The 11,886-nt window shown below is 41.6% G+C and overlaps 1 protein-coding gene across 1 annotated transcript; it reads right to left on the bottom strand.

Moving 5' to 3' along the window:
* Positions 1–315: 315 nt before the first annotated feature.
* PNRC1 (proline rich nuclear receptor coactivator 1) lies at positions 316–4,588 on the bottom strand. The gene is made up of 2 exons (XM_059401044.1): positions 3,884–4,588; positions 316–1,403 (listed from the first exon to the last, which is right to left on the bottom strand). The coding sequence occupies exons 1-2, from the start codon at positions 4,421–4,423 to the stop codon at positions 960–962; spliced, it is 984 nt and encodes a 327-aa protein (XP_059257027.1). The 5' UTR covers positions 4,424–4,588; the 3' UTR covers positions 316–959.
* Between the last annotated feature and the right edge of the window lie 7,298 nt (positions 4,589–11,886).

Here is an 11,886-nt window from a genome sequence, read left to right as displayed (position 1 = left end):
TTAGTGAGCCAAACGTCCTTTTCTTTCACTGATATTATAGGGAACGTTAAACAATGCTTATGAACAGTTCATATATAAAAATATATTGTAAATTATAAACTAATCAGTTGTACTTCTTACCACAACCATTCCCACTATAAAATGGGGAATTCCTCCCCTGGGAGGTAGTAGCATTAAATTATTGGACTCTAAATTTCAGAGGGAGGAAGGACAATTAGTGCAATACTAAGACATTAGTAAAATGGAAAAGTTAAAACCCATCTCCTAGTCATACACTCAAACACGAAAGTCACACACAAAGAGTCAAGACTAGTATAAAAGGGGGGGCCAAATTATTATTATATTTAAAAATTTGATTACAACCAATTTTGTTGGCATTGAAACTAGAGGTATTTTAAATTTGAATGGATAAACCAAAAACCAGAAATTAAGTTTGGTAAAAATGGGAACAGGAGTTTTCCAGCAATTACAGATTAGAAAGCAGAAATCAATTTAGAGAAACACAGACAAACCCCATGTTTACAATGATTGTGCCACGGATTTAAACTTCAGTAGTGCATTAGTAAACTGTTCACATTTAGATCTTCACCTTGAGATTACATAGCTGTTCTTTAAAAAAAATCTCATTACCTTGTGCAAATAAATCGGTCTTCCATGTGCCTTAGCACACTTAAAATTTCTCCATTGTATATATACAAAACACCTACCAACTGGTAGGGCAAAATACATACTTTCATAACAAAACTATAATGTACCTCTCAAGTATGAACAATATACACATAATACATGGTATACAGTATTTACAAAATATAAAATATAATACAAGTTGTTATAATTTTTTTAACTCCTCTTTTGCACTTTTATGTTACAAGGCAAATTTCCATTTCTGTACCAATTTTCTTTTCAAGAGTCCAGGGATTTTGAAAAAACTGTTTAACAGACATACTGCAATCTGAGATCTAAGTTTGAACTTTTAGGAGCGTTTTTAAGTGTACTGCCATCAACTCCCTATTTTGGTTGGAATTTTCAATAGTGCTTCCCATCCAGTGACTAGGAGGCTTTGGAAGAACACTAGGAGAAGGTGGATCACTAAACTTTGCCCCAGCATAATTTTCCTTTTGGTTCACTTCAGTTAGAAATGCTGATTTCTTCAAATGCATATTTTTAATGTTCTCAGTATTTTTAAAAGGCTTTTTTTCCTGCTTCTGGAGTAAATCAGATGAAACAGAATCCTGCCAAAAGTTATTTTCATTTCTTTTTGCAGAGGTGATCTTGGTTAGTGGTAAGTTATATTTGCTTTTCTGTCTGTTTATCTTTGGTTGTTCACACAAGTGTATACCATGAACAAGCTGGCCGTGGGGAATGGCAATTTTCTCCGATTTTCCCATCTTTGATTTTAAAACCTACAAAGACAAGGAACATAAAAGTGAATACAGTCTCATGACAGAAATTAGTCACAAACCTCACACCATGTATTTAATGTTTTCTTCTCCTGGACTTTAATTATGGTCTGGATTAAACATGTATGTGCTCGCTGCACTGCACTTATCAAATAAGCAAACTCTAAGTTTACTACTAAAAATATAATCATTACTATCACCAAGTGTCAAAGGGAAAATCTCAAAGTAACCCAAGTTCATCATTCTGTAACTGTAAGGAAGAGTAATGAGCTACCTTCCAAACATATACATACTAAACGTGTCAGTGATTTTACACTAGGATGTGTTTAAGAGAAATTTTCACACGCTTTCATTTTGATTGGCTGAATCTGGTTAAAAATAAAATCTATGTTCATAGATTACTATTTGTCTTTTAGTCAAGTCTTTTTAAAATTATTCCAGATAAAAACTTATTAGCAGGAACTAGATTTTAAATGACCAAGTGTTTTGGTAATGGTTACTAACTACACAGTAAAGTTATCTCCCAGTTTTGGAAAACAAAATTTCAGAAATTCAAATATTAAAAATTTAAATACTAATCACTTTTTGTCTTTCCCTGTTATATCTACTTACAGCAAATACATGACCAGAAAATTGTTCCCACCAGCTCCTACTTCCTGGTTTAACAACTGCTTCAAAAACGTTGCTACACCAATTCTAATCACTTTTCCTAACTCAAAGTGATCTTTATAGGAAACCACGACCGGATGGAAAAGTATGCAGTACTTAATTCGATCACTGCCTTTCCAATACCTGTAGTATGGTAGGGAAGCGGGACCCAAAAAACAAACGCTGGGGTGCAAGGTAACATTCCATGTAATTGCCAGAGTTCCCTGTTTTAACTGTTCTAGAAAATAATTATTACTTAACTAGGAAACAAGTAGTACGAGAGTAGACTATTAGCTTATCCTGTATCACAGAGCCGTGGCATTTTTAAAATTTCAATCTAATGTAAGTAATCACAGAGGTCAAATCTCCTCCCCACCCCCCAAGGGCACAGCGAGAGAGAACCTGCCAATCTCCAATCTCTCCAATATTCTTCCAACAAGAAATGGCTGTAACTTGTTCTCATTTTTAAAAATATCTAATGTTTTATTTAATTTTTTACATTTATTTACTTTTCTGAGAGCGAGCAAGCACACAGGGCCGGGGGGAAGTGGGGGGTGCGCAGAGGGAGCAGCAGACTCCTCTATGAGCAAGGTGCCCGATGCGGGGACTGGATCCCAGGACCCCGGGATCATGACAAACCGAGGGCCTAAACTCAACCAACTTGAGCCACCCAGGCGCGCGCTTTTCTTTTCCAAGATTTTATTGTCAGACACAGAAGGAGCACAAGCAGGGGGAGCAGCGGACTCCCCGCTGAGCCGCGAGTCTAACGCAGGGACTCGATCCCAGGACTCCAGGATCGTAACTTGAGCGGGAGGCAGACGCTGAAACCACTGGCCACCAAAGCGTCCCCACTTACTTTCATTTCTTTTAAGACAGTGTAAGTCACTGAAACTGGAAGGTTTTATTTTGCTATAGAGGTCAATTTCGTATCATTTTAGCGACTTAATCTCGTTTGAGATTTCATTTTATCCTAACCCAACAGCATGGCAATCGGGTGGCTTAACGTCAACTCAACTTTTCTAAAAAGTTTCCTCGTTCTGGACACAATAAAACCACCTTCCACTAATAAGGCCTACTACAGCACAGACTGGAAATAAACCATCCCATTAATCTAACAGACGAACACGCAAAAACATCGTTTCAAAGAGGCAAGAACTGCCGCCGCTCCTGCCAACTTCTGAAGTTAAGTAGAGCTAAGCAGGCGGGTCGGCGAGGGGCAGAGCCCCAATCGGGCCAGCGCCGCGCACGCAGCACCTCTCATCTCAGCAAAAAGCCAAAGGCAATGGAGCCGCTCGTAGCCTACTCCAAATCCCCCAACAGGGCGGTGAGGAAAGTGCACGCGCGCCGCCGACTAGTCTTGCAGCTGCCAACGGTCAGGTAGCTGACGGCGGTCGCCCACCCCTTCCCCTACCACGGCCACACGGCCTAACCTCCTTCATGAGCGCCGGAGCGCTGCGCACGTAGCGCGCGCTGACGTCAGCCTCCCGCGGGCCCCTTCCATCCCCCACCCCACCTCGCGCCCGAACGCCGAAACCCCCTGGAACGGCGCCAGCCTTCTAAATTGGGGCTGTTGCTGGGGCGCAGCCGCTCCTCTCATTGGCTGGCTCCCAGGAGCCAATCAGCAGCGCCAGCGCATGCCTTCCCCCTCCCCCTTCTTCCCCCAGCTAGAACAGAGCGGGCGTCACGGAAACTTCCCTCCCGAGTAAACAGCCGCCCCTCACCCCGGCCCCCCCGTTCCCGACCCCTCAGAGCAGGGCCCCAAATTCCAAGGCCCGGCCCGTGCCCGTCTAAGGGCCAGAACTCAACAACCTCCATGTCCCCCTCGCGGTCCTTACCTCTCTTCTGAACAAGGGCTGGCCGGGCGCCGCGGGCGGCAGCTGGCCGGGGAAAGGGCTCGCTTCCTCAGTTTGGGTTGCGGCCGCAGGACCTGGGGCCAAATTGGCCGCCTGGTCCGGGACTTCCTGCGTTCCGCTCGGGCCCGTCGCGGGGCTCCGCCCGCCCTCGAGGCTCGGCCGGTGCTGCTGGTACTGATGGAAGCGGCTGGGCAGCTGCCCCGCCGGGCTGGCTCGCACCCTCTTCTTTCGCCGCTTCTTTGGCGCTGCCCGAGGGGTGCCTCCCGCCGTAGCTAGACTACAGTTGGACAGAGGTGCAGGGGCGCGAGGCTGCGGGGTCAGACAAGGACCGTCTCCCCCGAGGAAGTGAGGGAGGAAAAGGGTAGGGGGCAGTGCCCGGGGGTCCGGGATCCGGGGTAAAGGCGGCGGGGCCGTGGTCACCATCGGGAGGGCCCCGAAGTAACCGCGGGCGGAAAAGCCCAGAGACGCAAGGCGGCCGCCCAGGACAAGTGGCTCCCGCTGGGGGACGGAGACGACGGTCATAGCTCTAGGAGGAAAGTGGCTCAGCAAGAAGAAAAGGAGGAAGTGAAGCCAGCGATCAAAGGGCGGCGGCGGCGGCGGCTGCTGCTAAGAGAGCCCGAGTGGAGCGTGGACCATGGTTCGGGCGGTGGCGGCGCAGCAACAAACAGCTTCAGCCTCAGCGCTGAGTGTTGTTATCAGAAGCTCCGCCCTGTGCCCGCCCACCTCCCTCCAGGAGACCAATCAGAATGCGACAGAACTGGCCACGCCTCTCTGGCTCTCCCTCCACCGCCTCCGAGAGACACACACAAACATCCAGCTTGCTGCAGCCCCGCACAAAGAGCACGCACTGCGCAGGCGCTGCCAACGGGCTCTTTCGGGAAGAGCCGGTCCCGCGAACAATGAAGTTCCGTTTCAGCCCCACCTCCCCCACCCTTCTCCTTACTCGCCCCCGCACCTTGCCCCGAAGGCAGTGATGGAAGTGCGGGATCTAGGCTGAATTTGGAAAAGGGGATGGGGGCGGGAGAAAGAATCGAGAAACATCAAGGGCCCTGATGCTTCCTCAGTTGCTGACCTTGGGGATGTATCTGTTTTATTTCAAGCCTAATGTAACAGTATTGTTTTTTTTTAAGATTTCAAAGTACGTTATAGGGGTTTCATTCTTAGCAATTGTGAAATCAGTCCACATTTAAATTATATTTGGGCGAAGTGCGACTTACGTTTTTGGGTTTTGTTGTTTTCATTTACTCGGGTCACCAACGCTGTTCGTTAGCGACAGTAAAGAGTAAGAACGGAGTGACTGAAATTGGCTCCTTAGTATATAAAGAGTTCCCCATAAATCCGTAACTGAGCAGTGGAAATGTTACTGTCCTTATACTTGAAGAACTGTGAGACTTTGAGATCACAAAACGGTGCCTGACAGAGAAGAAGGCAAAGGAAGAGGCTTGCGTCTCAGAGGGAGAAAGTGAAAGGCTCTGCAAACAGTCTTGTTTTGCTAGCGGTGTGTTATGGAAATCTCGCGCAGCGTCCCTCCGCACTGCGCTCACACACAAAATATCGTGGCTATTTTATCAAGTACTTTGGTGGTAGAAACTGTTCTTTACATGAATTGTGTCATTTGAACTTCACAACATCCCTAAGGAACTGGTACTATATTTTAGCCCCATTTCATGGGGGGGAGGGGGGACAGCTTTAGAAAGGCAAAAAATCCTTGTCAAACATTATGCAGTAAGTTAATAGAATTTGGACTCCAGTCTAGGGATGGCAAGATCAAAGTGCGATAGGTCTTTAGATCACCACAATAATCTTACACTTCTCTATATCCTTGGAGCTTCTAGCAAATATTTTTCAGCTTTGTGGTGCTTGATAAATGTTTTATGATTGGTAACAAAGTTGGACAGAGGGAATATCTAGATTAATGCTTCCAACTCTTTATGCAAATGGTATAAAACCCTTGTAAATTGAGGAAGATCTGTATAAACTTTTCAAATGATAGTCCATCATTAATGGTTGCTGGGTTTTATCATTTTTGCTAGATTTTACTCATTCTTGGGTTTCCAACAGGTTACATATAGTAAGTGCTCCTATTCACTGGATGAATGGGAATCCTATACTTCCAGAGCTGTGACAGATCTTAGAGGGCCTTTAATTCAAATCCTCTGGTCTGCAAATTGAAGTTGGGTTCAAGAATGGCCTAGCAAGAGTTGGTGGAGAAGAACAGGCAAAGATTATGGAGACACTAGAATGATGTGGTTCTTTTGTTTTTGTAAGAATTTTTAAAAATAAATAAAAATTAATATTTAAAAAAATTGTTTTAGTAAGAGTTTATACTTTCTCAAAGCCCTTTTTTATCTAACTCGTTTTATTCGCACCCTAATCCTTTAAAGTAGATAGAGATAAGTTCTATTTTACCTTTAATGTAAATAAAGACTCTAAGGATAAAATAACATACCAAAGAGTCACGGAATGAGTCAAGGACTAAATCCCTTGAACTCCTAATGCCTAGTCCTCTTTTCAATTTGCCACAAGGCCTAAAGTTTGGTTTTTGTCTGGGGCAATATCACACTGTCCCGGAGAATAATTTACCTTCCAGGGAGCTGCTAACTGGTAGTCAGTTCCAAGGGGCCCTTGATGGAAGACACCTATTATTGTCTGTGTGTATCTCTTGGGTGAACCTTAGAGTTATTACATTGTATGTAGTTTATATTTTTGAGGCCAAAAGGATAGGCCTCATGTAAGACTCTGGATTCTGTGCATTAAGGAAGGTAGCCTTGCAGCTGTGGCTGGACAATGAGTGCTAAACTGGTGCCTCCCACAACGAGGGAGCTGGAATGGATCACCAGAAGAGAATAATCCAGGTTTTAAAAAACCACATTAATGGATTTCATGTTATTCTTTGTGTATAGTTTGCACAGATCCTTTGTCTTTAGGAAAACCTAATTTTAATACTCAAACCTGGTTTCATCTGTGCTAGATGATATAAAGGAAGAGGTCAGATGCTCTTGTCTGGGCCCAAACGGTGAATCGTGGATGTACCAAGACATGCCAAGGGTAAAGTAAGTTTTGGGAGGACTCTCAGGGGTCTTGAAGACTTTTGTTCCAGTGCATGTCTTGGTTTTATTTTGAAGGCAGCAGTTTCTTTAGAGAAGGTTTTTTTTTTTTTTTTCAAATAAACAATTGAAAAGTAAACCAGGTAGTAAAGAGCAGGGAAAAGAGGTAAGAACCACGTATGAAATAAGCAGCTTATGAGCCTTAACATTTCAGAGCCTTCTGAATTCCCCTGCTCTCTCTCCAGCTGACCTTTGTCTCTGATTTTACTTCTGTCCTTCTCTCGCTTTCTCTGCCTTGAATATCATCTTTCTGTTCTCCTTCTTAATATTTTATTTTAATATTATTAAAATAAATAATTATTATTTTATTTTAATATTTTTCTTTTCCCTTCATTGTGGCTTTAATTTTATTTCCTCTACCTATTACTGCTTAAATCTTAAATGTCTAAGCTCTAAGGACATGTGTGAAAAGAGGAACACTCCTAATTTACACTTTCCTTACTGCTCAAATTATTCATCTTTCATATCTATTAAATAAAATTCCTCTAAACACTGAACACAACCAGGAAATCAAAATGTTTAAACTTAACAACCCAAAAGTTCCCTGATGTTTAAGTACTGACCACAAGCCTTATTTTATCAGCATAGTCTGAAAAATTTAGTTGAGATTATTAGGTTTATATTTAGAAGCAAACAATATGCACAACATTTCACAATAATGACAAAATTGGTACTTAAATGCTACTAAAGTATCACTATCACAGATTGAAATTAATGTCTTTGTTATCCCTATACTTATACCTTTCTGGAGTGGCAGTAATTTCACCACATTTATTTCTTAAACTTTCCTAAGAGGGGCAAGTGGGCCTGTGCAGGTTGTACTTTGCACAAGGGTTCCTGGCCAAAGGCGGAAGGGAGGCCTGAAATACAGCTCTCTCTGCCATCTTTCCAGGGTATACCTGGAAGAAATCTTTTTCTTATTGGTACGAAGGTGTCAAAGGACCAGTGGCAGCCCTGGGGTACAGTAATATTATAGAGATTTGATTCTCCTTCATCCGAGATATAAAACCAAAAGAAAGAGCATGTAATTTTGACCAGATGGGGTTTCAACCAATTTAATCTTAGTTGGGTCATAGGCTTGGTTGTGTCTCCTTTCATACATTGATAAAAACTTTTTATTTTTAATTTTTTAATTTTGTTATGTTAGTCACCGTATAGTACATCATTAGTTTTTACTTTACTGTTCCATGATTGATCGTTTGCATGTCAACACCCAGTGCTCCACGCAGTACGTGCCCTCCTTAATACCTATCTCTGGGCTAACCCAATCCCCCACCCTGATAAAACTTTTTAAATTCTTGCCATTCATAGGATGCAGTGCTTCCCTTGAAATGATGTATTTTTTAGGTTTCATTTGGCTGTTTTACAGAATCCAAGTTCCTTTTTTTTTTTTTTTAAGATTTTATTGATTTATTTGAAAGAGTGCACAGGTAGGCAGAGCAGCAGGCAGAGGGAGAGGGAGAAGCAGGCTCTCCCCTGAGCAGGTAGTCGATGTTGGGCTTGAACCCGGGACCCTGGGATCATGACCTGAGCTGAAGACAAAGGCTTCAACGACTGAGCCACCCAGGTGCCCCAGAATCCAGGTTCTTATCATTACATAATGAGCTAGATTGTTCATTTTTTGCAAACTGATTCTGTCTCATTAATTCCTTAAAATTAATAGGATCATTGAAAGTTTTCACCTTTCATGAGTCAGGGAGGGAGTCTATGCAATTAGCTATCTTCAGGACATTTGGCAGATTATCGTCGTGAAAAAACCACTATGGAATTCACCTTTTACTTCGTCATTTTGCTACCCCAGCTCTGATTAAATGTTGGATCGCCTCTCTACCTAGTTGTTACAAGTGACAAATGATGTGGAGCAGTTCTTTCTGTTCTTGATATAGTTTATATTTTTTTTTCCAGGACTGCTTGGCTGATCTCCAATTTCTTCTATTCATTCTTCCCTATTGTTGCAATTAGAAAGAAGGTATGCCTATGCTTTATAAACTAATATATGCTTTAGATTTTTTAAAAAACCCATACAGGGGTGCCTGGGTGGCTCAGTGGGTTGGAGCCTCTGCCTTCGGCTCAGGTCATGATCCCAGTGTCCTGGGATCGAGCCCCGCATTGGGCTCTCTGCCTGGCAGGGAGCCTGCTTCCCTTCCTCTCTATCTGCCTGCCTCTCTGCCTACTTGTAATCCCTGTCAAATAAATAAATAAAATCTTTAAAAAAAAAAAAACCCATACATATAACTCTGTATTTATTCAACTTCTAGAAAATTAACATATCTATATTATCACAGGTACTATCTTTCTATGTTTTTAAGGATTTTTTTTTTTTTTTAAAGAAATCTCTGCATCTAGTCTGGGGCTCAAACTCACAACCCTGAGATCAAGAATCACACCCTCCACCAACAGAGCCAGTCAGATTACACTATCTTGCATAGCCAAACTAACTATGACTAAATTTAAAAACTGTTTCCTTTGGAGAAGCATTATGGACTTTCACAGATTAACACAGTCTCAATCATCTATAATCATTTTCCTTTTTAAATTAAATCTTTAAATCTTGGTCAGTAAAAGTCCTTTTAAGATGGTTCTATTGTCTCTTCAGCACATCTCCCAATGTTCAGATTATCTTCCTCTTTCTCTAACCCTTTTATAAAGAATCTTAGTTCCCTTGGAACACTACATCAAAAATTAATGATGTATTGTATGGTGACTAACATCACACAATAAAAAAAATAACTAAAAACATACAAAAAACCCCCAAAACTTGAAATTCCTTTAAGTGAAGAAAAATATTAGTGGAAAATTCTGGGCATCAGGGATGAATATGAGATTGTTTTTGTGTGAGTACAGATTGGGATTAGAATAATATCCTTCCTAGGCCATTTTATGGACAAAATTGGAAGACATTTCAAAGTCATGAGTCTACATTGATTTTTTTTAAAAACTCTAATTCTAACACTATGAAATCACTAAAAACATCTATTCCATTGTAAAAAAAAAAAAATTGGGTTTTTTCCCCAACATAATCTTAAAATTTTAACCCCTCAGCCAAACTGCAATTGTGCCCTTGTATATAATCCTTATGTGTTCTCAGGTATAATCACTTCATTAACCTTGATATCTTACATCCTACTACTTTGTCTCTTGTCTTTCTTCCCTTTTTATCTTTTAATTTTTTTCCTACTGTTCTCATTATCACTCTGATTTTATCTCCCCTGCCTTAAATATTCAAACAATGGAATTGAAGCATAATTCCTGCTCCAGAGTGTTTTGTAACTTTGGAGAGTTATTGTCTTTCTCACCATTTAAGCTCCTTCAAAACTTGGGCCCATCCAGACCCATCCCTACTTGCAACTACTCTTGATCGAGTCATCAAAAACTTAATGCCAGTTTTGTGTGTGTGACAATGCATTCTGTAGAGTATTGGCACATTTTTATTGACTTATTGATATATTTTTAGTTAAGTAGTGTTCTTATAAGTATTCCAGAATGATTTCTACATCACAACAAATGAAGAAGGGCAGAGGGCCACAGAAAAGAAACAATTAGGACAAACATTTTATAATTTACCAAGGTTTGAGTAAAGTAACCCCCACCCCTTTTAAAGAAAGCGTTATATACATTGTTAGGTTTTTTTCATTACAAGAATTCACTCAGATTCCTAAAGTAATGGCGTATTTGTTTTAAGGGTGCGCACACATAGACAGACATAAGGAAATCAAGACACATACCAGGCCTCATAGGATCCAGTGGAAACCTTCATACCCAGAACTCATGGGAGACAGAGAAATAACAGTATAGTGCCTAACTGACTTAGAATAAAGTCTGGAAACTCGAAATTTATTCAGGATCCCTTGCAACCTTGGTTACTAGGTTATTTTGTCAGTCCTTAGCAGATGTCAATCCTTATTTTAAATGTTCTGGCATTCCCATGACTCAACTAGTCTTTCTGTTTGCGCTTTTTGTGTATTTCCATGTCCACTATCACTACCAATTATACTGACTGTTTTATCTAGAGTTCAAATTCCAGAGAGAGAGAAACTGATTGGTCCAGTTTGGAATGGTCCAGATTGTATGATTCATTACCATCATCCAGTTCAACAGAACTTTCTTAACTCTCTTACTAGACCTGCTCTTGGTGGCTCTTTGCTAGGATGATGAAGCAGGATGATGAAGCATCTATGAATAAGGAACCACTCAGGGCCACGTGAGGGACTGTGGACATGACAGGCATTGAGTAGTTTAGCCAGCCCAGTACATTTCACAATCTACCTTCCAGGTCCAAAATACCTCTCTTCTTGGACCTCCAATTCCCAGGAATCCAAGGGAAGTGAGAGAACCTATGGAAACTCTGGAGATCTCTGTTCTTAGAAAACTGGATTTCTAGGAATACTGTCCCATCATCCCCAGGGAAGCAACAATTAACTGGAGCTGAGAAAGCTGTCCTTTCAAATAACGCCCGCGCTCAGTCAGCTCATTTCACTCCTTTACTTCCCTGACTCTTTAGGCAGATACGCTGAAAACTCCTCTAAAAATAGATGGGAGGCAGTGAGACAAATGGCAATGACAGCTGTGAAGCACCTGAGGCCTCTGGCTAACATAGTCTGAGGAAATGGAAAGGTGGACATGGAGAGAAAGGCCTGAGACTTGGTGACTGACAATTTGGGTCCAGCAGAGAGACCAGGCTGTGTGTGGGCTGCTTCCAACTTCAAACCTGACTGATTTGAAGAGAAATCATAGCCTTGACAAGAACATGAAAATCTGGAGGGAGCAATTTAGGGAGAAATTACAATTGCTGTGATTTAATAAGGTGTTCCTTTTTCTTTTTTTTTCTTTCCTTTTTTTTTTTTTTTGAAGTAAGGTTTTATTTTTTTATGGTTTTAT

This window comes from Mustela nigripes, chromosome 5 (genome assembly GCF_022355385.1).
Source record: "Mustela nigripes isolate SB6536 chromosome 5, MUSNIG.SB6536, whole genome shotgun sequence".
In the NCBI taxonomy this organism is placed as follows: domain Eukaryota; kingdom Metazoa; phylum Chordata; class Mammalia; order Carnivora; family Mustelidae; genus Mustela; species Mustela nigripes.
Note: the sequence above shows the minus strand (reverse complement) of the source record. Positions and strands in the feature narration are given on the sequence as shown.